Below are 20,277 nucleotides of genomic sequence, written 5' to 3'. Positions count from 1 at the left end.
TTGGTCGGAGGTAGTAAATTCCAAGAGTTTGATGTGATTCACCGAAACATCAAATGTTTGTCAAACAAGAAAGTACCATGGCTTTTCCTTGGAGACTGCAGAAAAGGTACATGGGAAGATTCACTTGGAAAAGGACCGTTGGAACTTGCATAGTAGCTCTATCGTACGTACTCCTGTCCCCTCGGTCGTGTCCAGTTTTGAAGTTAGAATCGTGTTTTTTTTCTAGACGGACTGGCTACTAAAAAGGGCAAACAGCTGCGTGATCAACTGATCATAAGTCACTTGGACGCAGGCTGCACGGGATGAGATTGCTCGAGAGACCCGGACCGGGAGTAAAACACACGAGACAGAAATTTCAAAAGATAAACAAAAAAAAAAAAAAACACACGAGACAGACAAACAAACCTTCCCTTCCGATGTCATTTTCCCCGTTTCCAAGCACGTGCTGCTGTTCGGTGTCGTAGTGGATCGCACTGCGCGCGCACAACAAGAACACGCCACGTGTTTGCGGACGGCCTACGGGAGAGACGTGTCTGGATGCTTCGCGTTGGCAACGCGGGCCACAGAGCTGTCACTGCCCCTCACCCCCACACGGGATCTGATTCTGGTCCATATGCATCGTACATGTGGCCCCTGTGGGGGTGTGGACGGCTCGGTAGTCCACACTAACGAGCCATCGTGAATTTTAAATTAAATATAAACATAATCACGAATCTCGTGTAGACGTATTAGAAGTGATCTAAAGTCTAGTAGACGACCTATGGTGCATGGGCAGGTGGCCCTACTGGCATGGCATATTATTTCTATAATATACAGCTTGTTCGGCAGGCTGTAAACGATCGTATACGATCGTGGATTATAAACTGGAATAGTATTTTTCTCTTACATCAAATCAGCCAGCGGTAAATAATCCATGATCTGGCCCAGCCAACCGAACAAACTGATAGATAGCAGATTAATAGGTTGTAATAGTCTAAGACTTCTTTTTTGTTATCGTGTCATTTCTGTTTTGAATGATACAAAACCTTTACTAATTTCCTTCGATATCTTTGCAATTAAGATGAATTAGCATCTGGTCCGCCAGCAGTCAGGAAAGGCATGCTAGCGCTGGACTAGACACAGATGTGGCCGCGCGTCAAATTCACAGTCTGTTATAGCTTTTTGAGGCAGGTTGTCGTAATTTGAGTTCACGTATAATTTAGCCGCTATATTCCGCTATAACCGGATATAACTCCGCTATTATCTATTTTAGAGATACATCACTAAACATCTTAGCCCGCTATTTAAAACATTCTCAGATTTCATCACAATGGGCATACACCCTCCGCACCCGTTGCTCGATGATTTTCCGGAATGCACCCTCCGCACCAGCAGCGATACAAGACAACTATCCATTTCATTAAGCTAACGAAAGTTGGATTAACTGCCACCAATTAACATAAATTCGCTTCTCATGGCCACTGAGCGCTGACTCAACGTGAGCAACCACACCGTACCATGCTCAAGCTCGATGCTCGAAGCTGAACCACAACACAACAGTCCTCATGGTTCTTTTTTATGGCACAAACCTTCAGCATGAAGTAACCATGGTTAACGTGGCATCTCAGGCTCTTCTCAGACGCACTGGGATGTAAGTTTGACCACGCGTTCCCAGAATGAAGGAAAATTAGAGGGGACAGCCGCAAAACCTCGCGCAACCGACTCTATTTATACGGCACCCCGTCCTGATCCGCGAAGCACAACCAACACTCGCTTGCCTGTAATCTCGCTTCGCTCGCTTCCATCGCGTCAGGCTCGTTCATCAGGGGGAGAGGGGGGGGAAACAGAGGGGGGAAAATTTCAATTCGGAACAGCGAAGAAGAACTAGTAGCAGAGAAAGAAGAATAACTTCCATAAGAAAAATCGCCAAATCCCCCATTCATCTTCTTCGCTCGGGTTTCAGAACGTGCGGCAGTTTAGGAGCCAGGATGGTGGCGATCGAGAACCAGAGCCAGGTCGCGCGGGCGGCGGTGGCCGAGGCGGTGTCGGTGCCGGGGCCGCGGATCCCCAGGGAGGCGCGGCGCCTGCTGCACGAGCTGGCGGCGGCGTGGGCGGACGTGGCGGACTGCCGCGCGCTGGAGGTCGTGCCGCTCAAGGGAGCCATGACCAACGAGGTCTACCAGGTGCGCTGGCTCACCGGCCTAACCGGCGGCCCTGCCGGCGAGAAGGAGGAGGAGGCGCCCAGGCGGGAGAGGGAGGTGAGGAAGGTGCTCGTGCGGATTTACGGCGACGGCGTCGATCTCTTCTTTGACCGCGAGGACGAGGTGCGCACCTTCGAGTGCATGTCCCGCCATGGCCAGGGTCCCCGCCTCCTCGGCCGCTTCCCCAACGGCCGCGTCGAGGAGTTCATCCACGCAAGGGTACCTACTCCATACCGTCTCTAAGCAAACTTACCTGCCGTTAGTAATTAGTATAAGACTAGGAATTCCAGCTTCGTTTGTTCCTCCTCTGTTCATCTGCATCCTTTTATGGAAACTCTTAGCTTCCTCCCAGTTTTTAGAGAGTTTCATGCACTTTTACTTTTCTTATTACACGATCGACTCTTCTCTTACTTTTACTTCTTTCGGATTCTAGGCCATGTTTTGTTCCACCAAATTCCCAACTTTGACACTATGTAAAAAGAAGATTTCTCATCACATCAAACTTGCGATACATGCATGGAGTACTAAATGTTGACGAAATCAAAAACTAATTGCACAGTTTGGTGGTACTTTACGAGACGAACGTTTTGAGCCTAATTAGTCAATGATTAGATAATTATTACCAAATACAAACGGAATGCTACAGTGTCGCTGTAAATCCGGCTGCGCCAATTCCGGGCGCAACTAAACGCGGCCCTAGTTGAAATTGACGCCAAGATTAGGCCAGGGGAGGCATTAAATTGTTCTTGTGTGCACTTATTAATATTGATCTCCTCTAGTAGCAGTTGTACTAGTTTGCACATAAACCGCCGCTTTTCTTGATACTTTCTGAGATTCTATCGATATGGGGCCTACTAATTTAATGCAGCGCGGTTCTCCTTCTTTGAATTTTCTGCCGTGGGAATCTAGCATTCTATGACTTTCCACCGTTCTAAAGCGTCAGGTCTTTATCAGCCAGTGAACTAGCCCATTTTACAATTAACAGGTGTTTATTTTCCACGCGAATCATTAATATTTTACTATCAGTCGATATCTTTGTTGCTTTGATAATTCCCTGTCCTTGAAACAAGCTTGGTGATGCAGAGCCCGCAATTAAATATGCTGTGTAATACTTCTAAAAAATGATAAAAACAAGAGACCGTAGTATGTTGGTTTAGTCAATTAGATTAAACTGCACGGCCACTGTCCATACAAGAGGAAACGTCTCTCACTGGAGAACCACAAGTTTTTAATCAATGAATTGGACTTGCGATAGATGACTAAGTAGGCAAAGGTGGCAGAACTGGTGGCAAAGTAAGTTCAGCAATAATAAATTTCAGGCCTTATGCATGGTCCAAAAACTAGAAGTCACCATAGCACTTTCTGGATTCTTGTTTACCTTTTTATTTGTGTCGCTCTCGTGAAAAGAGCATCTTATGCTGCTTTCTTGGGTGAAAATGGGTGCTATGATATATGATGCAACTTGCGATACTACTAAAAGTTTTCTGCTTGAGTTTTCGAGTGAGAAAATATGTTATTGGGCTGTCGAATTGATTAGTCACTTCACATGCTAATGTGATCGCTTCTTTCAGACATTGTCAGCTGCCGACCTTTGTGATCCTGAAATTTCAGCTCTTGTGGCTTCCAAACTGAGGGAATTCCACAACCTTGACATGCCTGGTCCTAAATCTGTGCTCATTTGGGACAGACTGAGGTAAGTTCTTTATAGCTAAATAATTGCTGTATTAAGCACTGTTTTATGTTAAGTTATAAATATGGGACCAAAGTCTGAACCTGCTTACATAAATTTAGGAAATGGCTCAGAACTGCCAAGAACTTGTGCCCATCTGAGGAAGCCAAGGAATTTCGGTTGGACAGTCTGGAGAACGAGATTACTGCATTGGAGAACGAGTGTTCAGGTGATTACCACTGGATTGGTTTCTGTCACAATGATCTTCAGTATGGCAATATCATGATTGATGAAGAGACCAACGTGCTGACCATCATTGTAAGTGACACATTCCACATCCTTCCAATCTTAATTATTATGTTTCATGTTTGGCTGTACTTCAAATATTCTTTTTGGTGTCTGAAATATCAGTTATGTGCCTATAATGTGGATACAGCTATGAAATAGGAATATCTTGAACATGGGTTGGTATTCTATTAAGAAACACATACTGCCTTATGCAAAGTAGGAATCGTTGGAGCTGTTGTGTCATTTTTGGTATATCGTGTAGGGCTGCATTTCACATTTGTTAGCGTGTGTTTGTTGTGTTCCCTCCAACCCAGACATACGAAGTTGTCACACGCCTCTGGCCTCTGCTAAAGCGAGAGTTTTAGTTTTGGAGACTACTACTATGTGAAGATTTATGCTTTCTGTTCTTAGTGTTTTTGCTTCGTACCAACCTTTCATAACAGTGTCTTCTCTTCTTGTCACAGGATTATGAGTATGCAAGCTTCAACCCAGTTGCATATGACATTGCTAACCATTTCTGTGAGATGGCAGCAGACTATCATTCATCAAAGCCTCATATACTGGACTACAGCAGATATCCAGGTATTGCATTACTAAGAGAACTGCTGATGCATGGACTGTTGTTTTTCTTTTTCTTTAATTTAGTTGGCAGAATCTTGGTTCAGTTTTCTGCCTTTCTCAGTGTTATTCTATTCTACATGACAGATGTTGATGAGCAAAAACGCTTCGTTAAGACCTACCTAAACATTTCTGGTAATTCTGAGCTCACTGTTGGTTTAATTGTTCTGTATTGTAGTTCAGTACTCCACAACTATACAAATTTGCACTTATGATTCACAACCCACATAGCATCAAGAAAAATATTACTTTGGCCCTCGATTGGGAAAAAAATTGTTTATTATGGAAATTAAACATTCATGAAACAGGACCATCAAGATTCTTGCACTTATGATTGAGCGCATGTAAACAAATTAAAGCATTCCACTTTGTAACGAACATGACACGTTGGATGATCGCCAATTCAACACCTCTCCAGATTCAATGCTTTGCAATTCCATGCACTGTAACTCACCATTATTTACATTCAAAGCAAAAGCATCCCTTTTCAACTACGGGTGTTATTTGCCTAGTGCCTAGTGGATTGTATTTTGTCAACCATATCTCCTAAATTCTTGCTGCATATCACTACCTTTCAGGTGAGGAATCTGATGCAGAAATTGTGGAAAACCTGCTCCAAAGCATTGAGAAGTACATGCTCGCCAGCCATCTAGTATGGGGCCTCTGGGGAATAATTTTTGTGAGCTCATGCGTCATGATTCCGTTCTTTCCCTATAAAACTGAAATCTCTGGTGTTTTCTAACTTCCATCTTGTGCAGGACCATGTTAACGACATTGACTTTGACTACAAGGAGTATGCGAGGCAGAGATTCGAGCAGTACTGGCAGAAGAAGTCTGCAATCTTAACATCTTCAACATGTGTATAAACACCCGTGTGAGGGCCTGTGCTGCACACAGGAAGTTGTGCAGTGTCACTGACACAGAGAGAAGCTGTGAAATAAGAAATACTGACGACGACGACGAATAATCCCGTTTTGGGATCGGAGAGTTATTTCTCCGCAACTCAATGAGCTTCAGGCTTCAGCTTCAGGAAGGAAGAAGCTATGGGGATTTGGCTGTCCGTTTATACTGTACCAAGGCAATTAAAGATAAAGATCCGGTCCGGGGTTGCGTGTTGTATTTTTAGTTTGGCTAGCACTGCCGAGAGCCGTGGTGCTGTTGTGGTGTCTATAGTTTCTATATGCTTGATGTTAATGTGCTGGAGAATTTGGCTTTGTGCTTGAGTCCTTAGCTTTGGGACAACGCATCCTCTGTATACTAGGTAGATGTATATATAAACATAAAACAGATATGGGAATTTGGCTTTGTACTTCTATTTTCTCGAGCAGGCTGGATAGCCCGTACTTCATTAAAAAGGCAAATTTGGCTTTGTACTTGTTCTCATCAGTTTGTTATACATGTGCGGAGATCGATGATATGCATTTCTCTCGGTACCCATGAGTTATAATTGCAACTAAGAGCATCTCCAAGAGATGAACTAAAAATAGATGCCAAATTCTTTGATTTAGTCATTATGTAAAATATAAAACCATGTTAAAAAGAGGAGTGCTACAACAGTCTAGGTAAATTTTTCATTGTCTATATTTAAACCTACCACGTCATCAAGCTTTCAAAGATTAGATCGTCCGGTATTCGTCCGCCACCAAACCAGCTCGCAACGTCGCACGACAGGGCATCCGATCTGTGGCATCTCCGGCTAGCTGATAGCCAACGCGGGCTTGTGCACGAGGCCAACCAGCGTCCGGCCATTGCGGCCACGCAGCTGCTTGGTACAGTAGTAGCTGGCCCTTGGCTGCTCGGTGCAAAAGCGATGGCTGCCTGAAGATGCTGTGACATCCTGAAGTTCCAGTATCTTCAGTCAAGAATGGAGTGTTAAACTATTTTTGTCGCATGAAACAATTTTGTCGCGTGATGAGACTTAAATTTCAAAAAATAGAAAATCCTTCAATACGATGTCGGATGAAGATAATTTTTATATGTAAATTGTAGATTTCGATGAGATCTACAACTTTGTAGTTTTGAGTTTTTTCATTTGAGGACAGTAAGATGCTCGAAAAAATAATATAAAATTTCAGCACCATATTTTGTCGCGTGATGAGACTCAAATTTCAAAAAATAGAAAACCCTTGAATACGATATCGGATGAAGATAGTTTTTATATATAAATTGTAGACCTCGATGAGATCTACAACTTTGTAGTTTTGGGTTTTTTCATTTGAGGACGTTAAGATGCTCGAAAAAATAATATAAAATTTCGGCGCTTTCGAAAATATCAAAAGTTACTGTTCACCCACACTTTTTCGAGAGTTGGAGAACCAAAGTTGTCCGGTTTTAAAGTTCAAGATTGAAATCCGAACTTTGCTGCAAATTGGAGGATATAAATTGGACTTAACCCAATCTACAACGCGTCTCTTGCACGCCTCTTCCCGTCCCAGCCCACTCACTGGTGGGAGTGAGCCCGCGAGCCCGTGCAGGGCACTCGAAGCACGCCGGCGTTCGTCTCCGGAAACCGGGCACAGTGAGCGTCGAAGTCGCATCGGTGGCAATGACCATTGACCGGCGCACTGCGGGCAGTCCATTCCGCCGGCGTCCGCATCGACGGCTGCGATTTCCACCAGGTAAGCTTGCTGAAATCTTTGGCTCCTACCGTACTAAGGTGGTGTCTAGATTGAGGAAGTAAAATAGTACGGTGGTGTCTAGATTGAGGAAGTAAAATTTAGGATGTCGATGTTATATCGGGATGTCATATGAGAGTTATCAGATTACAGAAGTCCTCGGTAATCTACGAGACGAATTTATTAAGTTTAATTAATCTATCATTAATATATATTTACTGTAGCACTACATTGTTAAATCATAGTCTAATTAGATTTAAAAATTCGTCTCGTAAATTAGTCGTAATCTACGTAATTAATTATTTTTAATCTATATTTAATACTCAAATATCTGATGTGATAGAAAGTAAACTTTACAGACTTATAAGACACATCTACAGTGCAGTACAGCATAGATATGTCAGAAAACCAGTCCCTGATTGATCCACTGTTTTGCAACATTCCAGCAAAGACTGCCGCTGGAGAGTTCACGTGCGCGGGCCGGTGCAGTAATAATAAAAAAAACTTCTCGGCCACTCGTTTCTTGCTCCGCATACTGTATCCATCCTCTCCCGTAAAACAAAAAATCCAGACGCACTCTCCTCCACTCATTTCCTGCTCCCGCACCTCCCCACTCCCCATCGAATCTCGTGAATCTCCAACTCCTTCTGTTGAGCCTAGCCACACCCAGGCGGCGGCCACTGCAGGTCGAACTCCACGCGCCGGCTACGGCCAAGGGGAGCAGGCCCATGCTCGACGGCGGCGATGGCAGGACGGAGCCGACGCGCCGGTGGCGGCCATGGCTGGGCCGTCCCCACTCTGCCCGGGGGCGCAGCGCGGCCAGCCCAGCGACCCGCGGGGTTCGGCGTAGCCAGCCTGTCGGCGCACAGGGGCGTAGCGTGGCCAGCCCGGCGGTGGCGCGGCGCGGCGACTACGATGGTAGAGGCGGTAGAGAGGGATGGGGAGGGGCGAGGGGATGGTGTTGAGAGGCCCGATGGAATCGGGCTACGGAAGAGAAGGAAGGAGGTGCGACGAACCTCGGGGAGCGGCCGGTGAATCGGGTGAATCAAACGCACGCGGAAGAACGGAGAAGATTCGAGAGCTAGACAATGGTGGGAGGCGACAGAAGATTGGGAGCAATTGGATATTTACAGGGGCAATATTGTAATTTACCACTGATCTTGGTAAACGTGCCCGATCATAGAACGACGGTCCTTTGGGGACGGAGGGAGTACTGTACTTCTGTTTTTCAAACAACAGCCAACATGACACCTCAACAGGATGCTCGATCCCACTGCTTAAATGCGGTCTGTTCGCTGGTTGGTTTGGGCTGGCTGGTGCTGATTTTTTGTGAGAGAAAAATACTGTTGGCTGGCTGAAACCAACAAGCGAACAGGCTGATGAGTGCAAGTGAGGTCCCGTTTGGCAGGGCTCCGGCTCCTGCACTGTAGCTCCATGTCGGCCGCTCACGGGCCGATAGGTGTCAGCGGGAGCCAGAGCCGCGGAGCCCGAAAAACGAGCTTCTCTACTCCGGCGGTGTCTGTGAGAGTGGAAAGAAGGAGAGAGAAAAACGGCTCAGATGAAAAGTAGCCCCGTTGGCCAGTGGGAGGTCGATATGTGAACAGTAGCCCCCTGTTGGCCTGTGGGAGGCCGACAGGTGAACAGGAGACCTACCAAACGGGACAAGATCTCCAGCGACTTCTTCAGTCGGAATGAGTATAAAGCTAATCAGCTCCACAGTAACATAACAAAACAGGGATAAGTTAAGTTGATATGAACCTTTGCTGCAGGGATGGCAAAGATGAAAGAAAAATTACACTGGAAGTGAAACTGCACAATGTCACAATCTGTGTGAAATATTTATGGTATCCAACATTTTAATTACAGTTAGACGGTTGCAAAAGAAAACATTTTTCCACATATGAGGTACATCATACTCAAAAGCGGGGAGGAGAAAAACAGCAAATTATACATGACACCTGATTTCAAAATATGGTCAGAGATTATTTTTCCACATATGAGGTACAAAGTACTCAAAAGCAGCAAAATGCATGACATCTGAATTCAAAATATGGTTAGAGCATGGATAAAATGTACAGGACTACCTACTTCCAATTGCTGGTCTCAGAAAAATAGAGGCACAGGCTGGGCAGGACTAAGTCGTGACTTGTCAATTCTTTCTTGGATACTTGAGAAAAGCATAAAGTCTGTTTCGATATATGTCCAAGATTACCTCGAACTTTAACATAGTCCAAGGTTGTATATTCCAGAAGTACTATCTTCCTCGAAGGAGAGCTGTTCCTCGACCTCTGCATCGGTGAAGGTAAGAGCTCTCTGCAGCTTTTTTGAAGAGAAAACCTCAACATCAGCCATGTACACAGCAATCACAGGGCGGTGATCTGATAGCCTGATATCAACTGTCTTATATGACAGTAACCTCATACCCTTACCATGGCAAAGAATTCGGTCACACCTACACATAGTTAGAGTAGAGAGTTTGCTGTTAGTACACGCCACTAGTAACTTTAGATATACAAACATAACTTCAATAATGATAATTTCATTAATAAAAAATCTAGCAGGGTGCAAAATATATAGAACAAAATATACCATGCAGGTGTTCTCCTTCCAGATTTGTGATCATCACTTATGTACTTTTCTGAGTTAACCTTGTACTTATACGTTGGAGGAAAGTTGATGACCCCTTCGGTCCATCCTTCAAATAGATGCCCCTTCTTCAGCTCTACTTTCAGCTATCATTAAAGAGAATGGAAAGGTGAGCTAGAACTTATGAATAATGGGCATTTTGCAATACGATGATAAAACATAAAAGCCTACCTGATCTTTCCCAAACAATTCATTCCAGTCCTGCTTGGAGATGAGTTCATGTGTCTTCTCATACGGTAAATTGATCCTATAGTTAAGATCACCTAGCCATACAATCCTTCTGAAGCATTCAAGAAATATCAAATCTTAGATGAAACAAGCTAGAACTGCAATGCGTCACCAAATCTAGCTAGCATGAACTAAACTGGTAAACTAAAAATAAGTTCTAATTGTCTTCAACCCTCGACCACATGCTCTTGTTTTGCCCCCTCAATGAAAGCAAAAGTTCTAATAGCATTGCAATATTCAAGAACGGCTGAAGATAGTGCTTTGTTCCTGTCAACTATTAAAATAAGTAGCAGATGAACCGCTAAAAAGTAGAGGTAACCAGAAACGATACAGAATCTATTACTTACTCATGGTCATATATCGTCTTAGGCATGTTGACTCTGGAAACTGGATTGAATATTGTCCTTCGGTGGATTTCTTGAACATCAGCATTCCTTTTTAGTTCATCTCCTTCCTTTTCTCCAGAGGTCAGGTGACAACATATAAAGCAAAAGTGTGTTTGGTATATGGACATGCTTACTGATATTGATCCCTGAAGCATGCCAAAGTAAGAAGAGGTTAGCATACCCTTTTCCAAATGTAGTGTTGGTGCATTGATGGAAAGTAAAATGCAAGTGATATGAGACTGGAAAGACTGGAAGATAATAGGTGCTAAAACATAAGTATTATTCTACAAAAACGCCAGTTGTTGTTTACTGTAGTTTAGATAAGTGACTGCAAGCCAGCTGACAAATACTTATAAAGTGCATGCATTTGAAACCCAGTTTTCAAACAGCAGAGTTTCTTTAACTGAACAAAAAGGGATCTGAGAGTATTGTGGCCTATAGAAACTTGCCTTATTACCAATGTATCCCATAGCACCGACCCCTACAGTTGATACTTTCAGACTCTGAATGTGCTTTCGGAGGCTTCTTCGTACCCATATTGATAGGTACACTCCAACCATCTGCTTGCTTATTATCCTTACAAAGTATGGTCTTTTCCTTTTAACTGCTGCACAGTTAATGTTAAAATCAGGAACTGAATTATCCTCTGCAAATGGACCAGAATCTCCATTTACTGACTTGAAAGACAAATATAATCTTAATGCCTTTCCTGAAGCATATGACTTTGTGCTGTCAGGAAGACACTGGGCCAACATATCCAATGGTGGTTCAGGCCAAATCATTCCAAGCCTCTCTGAGTTACTGAATGTTTTAGTTAATAGCTTCTGGCAGATCTTCTCTTCCAAATTAGATTCTTTAAAACTTAGGTTATTGGATCTGTCAAAAGCCTTCATTGAAGGCAACCTGCTGAACTCGTCATCTTGTAAAATTGTTTCAGGTGCATCAGTGGGATGTTCACATTCGTTACCATGAATGCCATCAACAGAATCGGCCAAATCTTGTTCGTTCAATGGGTGCACCTCCCCATCACTTCCATCAGACTCACTAATAAGTTCATCTTCCATCACAAAAGCATCATCAGATGGCTTGAATTTTGACGGAGAAGGAGGATCGCTGTGACATTTATATTTGGGTTTGTCTGGGCTGATCTTATTCAATGTTTCACGAATAATATGCTCCCACATTGCAACAGGGCGGTTGTCTTCAGCACCAAATATATTCCCAGCATTTAGTGGAACAATTTCTTGAAATCTGAAAGACAATCAAATATACTTATTAAATAAAACAATAGGAACAACAATATTATTAGAGACTAACATATAAAAATAATAGCATCTTGTATCATATGGGACAAAACATTTTTTGGAGATGAGCGAAGACATACGACAGCTAAAGATTTGATTTCCATTGTATTCAATATGACTAGTTGAGGGATTCTGTAATTTACCCAAGAACATATATATCAGCTGGATCCTCCATATCCAACCATTCTTGAATATCCAAGTCATTAGGTGGAAGTCTGCCTGCAACATTCCATGTTCCAGCACAAATCCTGCATCAAGCCAACATCAATCTTAAGGAACAGTAATGAACCTAACGTCATTTATTTGGTCCCAGATGCAGTAGCGAATACTGGTTTATGTTTGTGGTAGGCAAGATCTATGAACAAACTAGTAGTCATTCAAGTAACGAAAAAAACTGTCGAGAAACAGTCTGGTAGATCCAAAAATTGTTTAAGGGGAGCAATACATACCTGAGTTCCCTGACATCAATATACTGAGCACGAAGGGTCTCTGACTTGCGCCTTCTATGAAGCCCACAGGGAACTGCCCCCAGTTGGTTTCCTACAATATTTGATAGATTGTATCAGTGCATACGGAAAGGTTTATGCACCTTCTCGCAAGTGTATATTTTTACTTTTTTAATGAATAAGCGTGTATGCTTCAAAGGAGCTTTAGAGATACTTATCAGAAATTAGTGATACAACAGGCTAGCAGTAGATCTTAGTTTGCCAGTGTGCTGCATGCATTGGCAATCTAACCGCTTACAAGGTGGTTAAAAACTTACTGTAAGGAGGGAAAAAACTAGGAGGGAAAAAACTAAGGAAACCCCTTTTTTCTTTTTTTCTTTTTAAATGAAAATCTGCTTACTATGGTATTTGTTTTTTTTATCAAAATATACACAGGAGAGCTGCGTATCTTTGTGTTATAGAGAGGAACAAATGGCCCATATACACTACCAACTCATGCCAGCACCAGAAATGCGAATAATCCCATTGAAAAAGAAGCACATTTGCTGTCAGATATAACAGCTAATATGATAACAACCACAAGTAATTACCAATAGCCTCAGCACCGAATCCACGGAAGTTCCTCTCTTCATCATGCAACTTGCGCTCCCATGCGCACATCTCTGCTCAAGGTCCATTACATGTCAACTGGCTTTGATCTTCGACACTGATCAAAATCAGCACAAGACCCAAACCTCCCCCAAAAAGGGAGAGGCAATCTAACGCAATGTAGCTTTGGCTAAAATGAACCAATAATTTTGAAGCTTGAAATCACCGCCAACAAAGTAAAGCGCAGCATTTATACTCCCTGTTTGCCCTTTTCAAAAGTTACCCGCTTTTTGTAAGCAACCATGTACTGCAACTGTATTTCGTGCAATCAGATTCAGACCGTCCTTTTCTTTTATGTTCCTTTTATAATTCGTCTAAAAAAAGGCAGGATACAAAGAGTGGGAGATCTTATCGTTTTGAAAACCACGAGGAATAACATTGTACTCCTACTCTGGTAGTTCATCGAAATAGACGTCCATTTTTGTTTCATTTCTAAGAAAGGAAGGAATATACCAAGGTGAAAGGAATAGCTTAGGAACACAGCAGCATGAGGAACCAAACAACCATAGAAATATAGAATCGACTCATTATGTCGAGTTCCTATGAGTAAATGTGAAGTCGTTTTCCAAGCTCTTGGGAATGACTTCCAACTTTAATTTTTACCCCCAAAGCCAAAACAAATTGGATCATGATGGAGGAAGGAATCGTGCAGTTACATACAAGTAAGCACCAGGGAAAGGGAAAGAGTCGACCCTTACTGGTTGGAAGCAGAAGTAGCATTTACTAATTGTTCAGGTCAGTTCTTTTTCCATACTACAAAACAATGAAGCATGGCAAGAAAGATGTAACATCAGATCAATTTTGGCAACACCACGCGTGAAGAACAGTGAGAGACAGAATCAATCACGAAGCATTGTCCGATCATTCATGAAAGGGCACACGGAATTTTAAGTTCGCCTTTGTCATCATGGGAACATGCTGATTTAGAAGCCGCGAACTAAGCAAGCAATTAAACAGGTCATGCGCAAAAGCCAAAAGGGATAAACGGAATGATGAAGGTAGGAGGGAGTCGGCTTGGAAGTGAGGAGTGTATCGCTCACCTTCATACTCGACTTCGCTATCCGTGTCGTCGCCGGTGGTGTCGCCCTCGTCGGCGCTGAAGTCGGACTCCGGCGACCTGATGTTCAGCCACTTCCGCAGCATGGTCCTGGGCCACAGCTGCGTGTCCGGACAACACAAACAAACAGCACCTGAGTTAAGCACCACCACGAAACAAAGAGAAGCAGCAACAAAGCAAAAGCACGCACGGAGGCAGGCACGCACGCACCGATGTCCTCACCTGCTTCTGCTTCCTCCCCTTCCGCCGCATCCGTTGCGCGTCGGGGTGGGTCGCCGCGACGGCCTCCATTTCCTGGCGCTCGGAGCAGCCGCGGGCGAGGGGATGCAATGGCCAGGGCGGCGCGCGCGCCCGCGCGGACGAGGACGAGGACGAGGGCGCGGCGGCTGCCATCGTCTCCGCTACAGCGGTCAGTTGGCAGTTGCGGGTAGCTTTGCTTGGCCCAGCTAAAGATCTATGGTCCAGCGACTCCAGCCACGGACCGCCGCGGTGCCTGCCTCTGCCTGCGGCTGTAGCGTGCTATCTCCCTGCCGCCTTGGCGCCTTCCCTGCCTTGTTCGGGAAAAAACCGGTGGCGACGCCGCGTTGTTAAATTGTTAGTTACTGGCCTGGCGCTTGGCTGATGAGAGCTGCTGTTGTGGACTGGAGGGGAAGAGGACGCAGACCCACTGCGAGCGACACTGACCGCGTGCTCTGACAAGGCGCCACGTGGTAGATCATTGCCCACCCACGCGACGGATAATAAAGGGGCGTAGCCGGTGGTAGATCACGGTCACCTCCGCGTGCTCTGACAAGGCGCCACGTGGCGCAGGTGGGGCACCGAGGTCTCCACGCCGACCAACCAACCAGACCAGCTGCGCGCTGTGCCACTGGATGGATGCAGGGCCCGGTAGCACTAGCACGGCAGCACCGGCGGCGGTGAGATTTGTGGCATCTCGCGCGTTCTCTGTGCTGTGTGCCGACCGGAGGACCCACTTGCCCAGCCGGAGTCGCACTCGCACCTGCGTCCAGTAGACCAGTAGGCGCTTCGTCGCGCAGTAGGAGCACAGCTCGCGCGCCGCGGAAACGCTGCGGTCACGACGAAGCTGCCTGATCCGGGGCGCCCGAGCGAGCCGTAGCTCTCCGCGTCGCTCTTGCTGTTCGCGGACGATTGGCTGGCCTTGAGTGGTGCCGTCAGATCAGAGCCATCAGGCTATTGTAAGTGCCTACTCTTTTTCCTCTTCTGGCCTCTCTTTTGCACAACTTCTCTGTCATTTCTGTTCACGGATTTCTCGTGCTTCGTTGGCTCTGTGCCACTTTACTTGCGATTTCGGCAAGCAAATTTTAATACTGCATCACGATGAACGTGTGCTTCATAGATTATACTAGTTATTACTTTAGCCGCTGCTAATACAAATCTACTCAGCGTGAGTTAATAGGGTTCGTTGTCTGCTCCGTAAAGCTGAAGAATCCTCTCGAACGTCGTAAACAACAGGCAGCCAAGCAATCAGACCGGTTAATCTACCCAAATCGACCTGTCAAAGGACTGTCAGCAACTGTCAATCATCTTAGTTGAACTCGACCTAACCTTTTTTTTTTTTGTTCCAGAGAGGAAGAACAGACTTGTTGTGGCTTTTGTCCTTTAGTGTGTTTGGTTTTAGGATAAGGGTGGATAAGATATGGCCATCCATGGATTCCATGGATTTTAGATATGAATATCCATATTGTCTGTTTAGTTGAATAGATGGAGCGAGCTATTTTCTGTTTGGTTGGATGGATGAGATTGCATGGGATGAGAGTACTTGACTAATTATATCTATTATTTAAAAATAATAACAACTAATTATACCTTAATAAATATGCACCGACACTAATCTTGTCATTATAATAACTAATTAAAAATAAAATATGTTAATTAGCACTATACTACTCTAATTATCACATAAAACATGCGCTAATCAACATGTGGATACCCTCATCCACCAGATTTTTGAGAGCCAGGATATCTAGCATTTATCCAGAATATTCTCTATTGTAGATATCGAGATTCAGCTTATCCATCTAACCAAAAATCCTGAATCAGCTTGTTCGGGAGGCCGTATCGTATCGTGGATTATTTAGTGCTGGCTAGTTTGGTGTGAGAGAAAAATACTATTCTTAACTGGAAATTTACGATCATTTACGAGCAAGCGAACAGGCTGATTCATGGAACCGAACACACCCTATATGACTATGATTGACCCTGTAAGGCGGTTGATTGCAATGGTTTCTAGATTCTTCCGTAGGCTGCTCCTATTTTATGTTTAGCATTTTTTTTCTTTGTTGGCATTAGGTGTACCTTTACTCCTTTTTTTCTGTTCTGGGACGCAGTAAGCTAGCGTACAGTTTGGTGGAGAGTTAGGAAACTTTATGGATGCCACTGAGATGTGGTTAGAATTTTTTTTAAAGGGCTCCAAGTCTAATGTGATTATCTAATTCCACCGAAGGAGGAGAAAATAGATTAAATATGCTGGGCCACTACACGTTTGCTTACGAAATTGTTGCGAGAGTGATGCCAGAGAATGGTCGTGTACAGCATATGTTTTCTTCCTAGCACAATGGACTGTGTGGTCATCATGATTACTATCAAATATCACCTAAAATTTTTGTATTTTTATTCTTTTCTTTTGTTTGTATATGGCCTGAGTTAAAATATTGGGATCAACCCTGTGATTTTGACACACATTATTTTCGATGGAACACAACCTGGTCAGAGTGAGACAATGGGATCCTACTAAATCTGCTGACAGGGGAACAAACCTGTCAACGTGGCACTCCTCCCCCCTTTTGAAATGGAACAATTGGACAAACCACGTTCTGCTGTCCTGGATGCCCAAAAAAATGATTCTGTGCAGTTCATGCAGCCAGCCGGCTTCTCCAATTGTGGTTGCACACGAAAGCAGAGCAGGAACGGATCAGCCCATGTTGGTCGCTTGGGAATGTCCGGTGCGCGCAAGCGCTGCATTATTGAGCACCTGACATCACTTCACTGTTCATGCATTCCATTGGTTTTTCCAAAAGGAAACCATTAACATGCTTAACTAGCACTATCAGTGTTTCATGTTCTACAGGTGTGATTGCCTTTTTTTTTTTTTTGTTCTAAACAAGTTTCTCAGTCGACTAGCCAAAAGCCACCACACGTACAAGCTAGACGGGATCCAACGCTGGTGCGTGTAACCGCTCCGTGATCTAGTTCGTTGAGGACCGGATGAGGGGACATGATAAAACACCGCATGTGGATCAAGCACTACTGGTGCGCGTCTTTCACCTCGCGGATCGGACTCACGTCGTGGTGCTCGGGTTCGGCCACATGGAATGGAACCCGGGGCGGTACCGGCAGTTCAGCACGGACGCTCACCCTGTTCTTACTCGGTACAGTTTTTTTGTGGCGTTCGTTCGCTGGGACTGCAGTCTTGCAGAAGCGTCGCGTTTGACGCGCGCGCACACCAGTGGCAGTCTTGCAGATGGACTCGGGTCGCATCACTGAGTCGCCGTGTCGCCTGTCGCATATCTGTTTCAGAACTCTCTGCACGTGGCCGACCGGTATTCGAGCGCCGCTGCTGGTAGCCCGGTACTGGCACGCATCGTCATGTATTGCGACTCCGCGAGAACCTGTGGCGGGGGCGCGGACACGAGGCCACGGACGATGCCGACTTCATCCGTCACCCGATGCAGATGCAGCTAGGCTTTGTCTGTTCTGTGACGTATACTACGTACAAGTACAGCTACGGGCACGGGGTTAGATTATGTTCATACTGTTTGTTTTGCTTGTTGGTTTCAGCCAGACTTATTCAATTAATCAACGGTGTTTTTCTCTCACAATAAACCAGCATCAGTCAGTCTAAATCAGCTCAGAAACTAACCGAACACGCTGAACATGTTCAGATGGGGTGGTGATACGTACTATGTCGTTGCAGCAGGAGGCTGGTTGCATTGCATGTGTGGTTGATATTGATGAACGATGAGTGATGAGGCCGATGCGGATGAGAGGCACAAGCGTCCATGATATGCTCGGTTAGGAAGTCGGTTTTACCTCCAGCCTCTCCAGTCTCCAGATCTCAAGTTACCATGCAATGCAACACACGTTAAGCTGGCGCTGTGGCCTCATATCTTTCTTTTTTTTTTTTGGCCATGGCAGACATAACACAAGGCCAAAGCCACACAAAAATCTCAAATCTGTGGTTGAGCGCGACGCGCTGACAGCGACTTGGTGACTGACAGAGAACTGGTGGCCGTGAGGCCTTCGTGCTCTTGATGCCATAGAGGGTGGGACTGTGTGTGAGCAAAAAGCGTCACCCCCACTACAACTGTGCGCCCGGGGCTCCCTTTGCCCTTTTGGTGCCTTTGTGCTTGTACGGTTACATGCACAAGGCATCTTGGGAGTTGGGACGTTCCAGAAGGATAGGCGAAATGCGGATCCAACGGCGCTGTGCCGCTGTCTGCGACGCAAGAGGACCTCTGCGAGCAACGTGTTCGGCTGTTCCTTGTACAGTAGATTTCGGATTATTTCGGATAATTTAGTAGTGTTTTGTGAGAGAGAATAAGCTGAAACAAGCTGAGAAATAAACAGTCGAACACGTTGATCTGACCAGGGACGTCTCGTCCTTAGACTGCATATTGTTTCTTGTTTATCAGGCTCGTTTTCAAGAATTTATTGAGTGCCTTCAAAGAATTTTTTGAGTGTTTAGGAACAGTGAAAATAGAAACAGAAACAAACAAATATGAAGATAGGTTTTACCGATTCTAGTCATTTTGGGCTAAAGATTTCTGACGATGTTATACTGTCCCACGCTCCTATCGGTTTGAATATAGCTAAGCATGTTTGAAGACTTGGCTAATCATTTCCAAATATCGGATGCATTGAGCTCACGCGGCGGCGGCGGCGACGGGAGGGGGTATTGTGGAGAAGAAAAAAAAGACATGCTTGGTTGACATCTAAAATTTGCCATATCAAAGATTTGGCTAGTTAAAAGTTAGGAAAAATATTGCCATAGATTTGGCAAGTCAAATATAAGAGTTTGACAAGTTTTGGTAGCAAACCAAATACTAGCTAAAATCATAATTTGACAAATCATTGACATGATAAATTTTAGAAGCGAACCAATCAAACCCTGAGTTGCATCTGGAGCACTCATTGAGTTCCGTGATCTAGCTTTAAGAACAAAAAATTCTGGCAGGCACTCGATCGAGTCAAGTCGAGTGGCTCAGACGCGCCTCGGTTGGCAGAAACGTGATTCTCTTGCAATGTCCACAAAAGGCCCCAGCGTTTCCAACCGTTAATCGACATATCAAAATTCTCTTGACTAGTTCCATGCATGCAGCGTGCAGTGTAGCCAGGTCCTTCGAATAATCGAATGTAGTCGAATAACCGAACTTAAAATAGGAACAGATTCCTACTCATCAAAGAATCATTTCTGTGAGGAGCAATGTTGAAAATAGCCCCTCGCAAAAAAAATGTTGAAAATAGCCACCTACAGTGTCGTTATACAGCCTATTCGGTTCGTATCGTTGCTGGTTCGTTTATGTGAGAGAGGTACTGCTGGCTGGTTCATATGAATAATACCATGTGAGGGGGCTGGCCAGCCAGCCCCAGCCGATCGGGCTGATATCTTTTTCATGGGCCTACCGCTACGATATTGTTTGTACTTGTACAGTTGTTTCCGCTAAACATCACTATTTGACTTAGCCACCAAATATTTTAGCACCACTAAAATCATTATGCCCATCCATCATGTTCTCTACTTAATAAATCATTGAAAATTATTATACTGTTGAATATTGAGTGTTGAATGAATATGATTTTAATTGTAGCCTTCAGTATGTTGACTATTTTAGTGAATGTTGTTAAAAGTAATTGACGTGAAGGCATGTTCTCCTAGAGCTTAAACATGTATTTGAGTGTTTATATTCACAAAAATTTCCTTAGTAAAATACTTTCGTGCATAATTAGTTAAGGATTTTTATATTTTCTATAAAATTGTTAAATAAAATAGTCTCAGCTATAGCCTGCTATAACTTTTATAGCTTTAGAAGAGGAGGACAATAAATGTCGTAGCTAGCTATTTATAACATTGGTGAGGAAAAATGAGCGAAGAAGAAGATGCAAAATTGAACCCACCGTTGAGAAGAAAAAGACAACCAAACCCATCATTTTCTCCATGACTTTTTACCAGGA

At 44.4% G+C, this 20,277-nt stretch overlaps 2 protein-coding genes across 8 annotated transcripts; one reads left to right on the top strand and one right to left on the bottom strand.

The window, feature by feature from the left end:
• Positions 1–1,736: 1,736 nt before the first annotated feature.
• On the top strand, positions 1,737–6,068 carry LOC136456471 (probable choline kinase 2). The gene is made up of 7 exons (XM_066456367.1): positions 1,737–2,399; positions 3,752–3,873; positions 3,972–4,167; positions 4,602–4,719; positions 4,843–4,890; positions 5,334–5,434; positions 5,514–6,068. The coding sequence occupies exons 1-7, from the start codon at positions 1,968–1,970 to the stop codon at positions 5,619–5,621; spliced, it is 1,125 nt and encodes a 374-aa protein (XP_066312464.1). The 5' UTR covers positions 1,737–1,967; the 3' UTR covers positions 5,622–6,068.
• Positions 6,069–9,304: 3,236 nt separating this feature from the next.
• Positions 9,305–14,764, bottom strand: LOC136456470 (type IV inositol polyphosphate 5-phosphatase 3-like). 7 transcript variants are annotated; one of them, XM_066456360.1, is made up of 10 exons: positions 14,296–14,764; positions 14,069–14,186; positions 12,971–13,042; positions 12,384–12,474; positions 12,078–12,182; positions 11,080–11,881; positions 10,592–10,776; positions 10,188–10,296; positions 9,960–10,102; positions 9,305–9,822 (listed from the first exon to the last, which is right to left on the bottom strand). In XM_066456360.1, the coding sequence occupies exons 1-10, from the start codon at positions 14,476–14,478 to the stop codon at positions 9,591–9,593; spliced, it is 2,040 nt and encodes a 679-aa protein (XP_066312457.1). In that variant the 5' UTR covers positions 14,479–14,764; the 3' UTR covers positions 9,305–9,590. The 7 variants fall into 7 exon arrangements, with proteins under 7 accessions (XP_066312457.1, XP_066312458.1, XP_066312463.1 ...); XM_066456361.1 differs by having other exon boundaries at positions 14,308–14,764; XM_066456366.1 differs by having other exon boundaries at positions 14,276–14,525.
• Positions 14,765–20,277: the final 5,513 nt, after the last annotated feature.

Source organism: Miscanthus floridulus, chromosome 6, assembly GCF_019320115.1.
Source record: "Miscanthus floridulus cultivar M001 chromosome 6, ASM1932011v1, whole genome shotgun sequence".
Classification (NCBI taxonomy): domain Eukaryota; kingdom Viridiplantae; phylum Streptophyta; class Magnoliopsida; order Poales; family Poaceae; genus Miscanthus; species Miscanthus floridulus.
This window is presented reverse-complemented; position numbering and strand designations above follow the sequence as displayed.

Coding starts and splice junctions, on each gene's coding strand:
- LOC136456471 (XM_066456367.1), top strand. CDS start 1,968: ATGGTGGCGATCGAGAACCAGAGCCAGGTCGCGCGGGCGGCGGTGGCC. Junction 3,874..3,971: donor CTCATTTGGGACAGACTGAG/GTAAGTTCTTTA, acceptor ACATAAATTTAG/GAAATGGCTCAGAACTGCCA. Junction 4,168..4,601: donor CCAACGTGCTGACCATCATT/GTAAGTGACACA, acceptor TTCTTGTCACAG/GATTATGAGTATGCAAGCTT.
- LOC136456470 (XM_066456360.1), bottom strand. CDS start 14,478: ATGGCAGCCGCCGCGCCCTCGTCCTCGTCCTCGTCCGCGCGGGCGCGC. Junction 12,183..12,383: donor ATTGATGTCAGGGAACTCAG/GTATGTATTGCT, acceptor GGCTTGATGCAG/GATTTGTGCTGGAACATGGA. Junction 9,823..9,959: donor GGAAGGAGAACACCTGCATG/GTATATTTTGTT, acceptor AACTATGTGTAG/GTGTGACCGAATTCTTTGCC.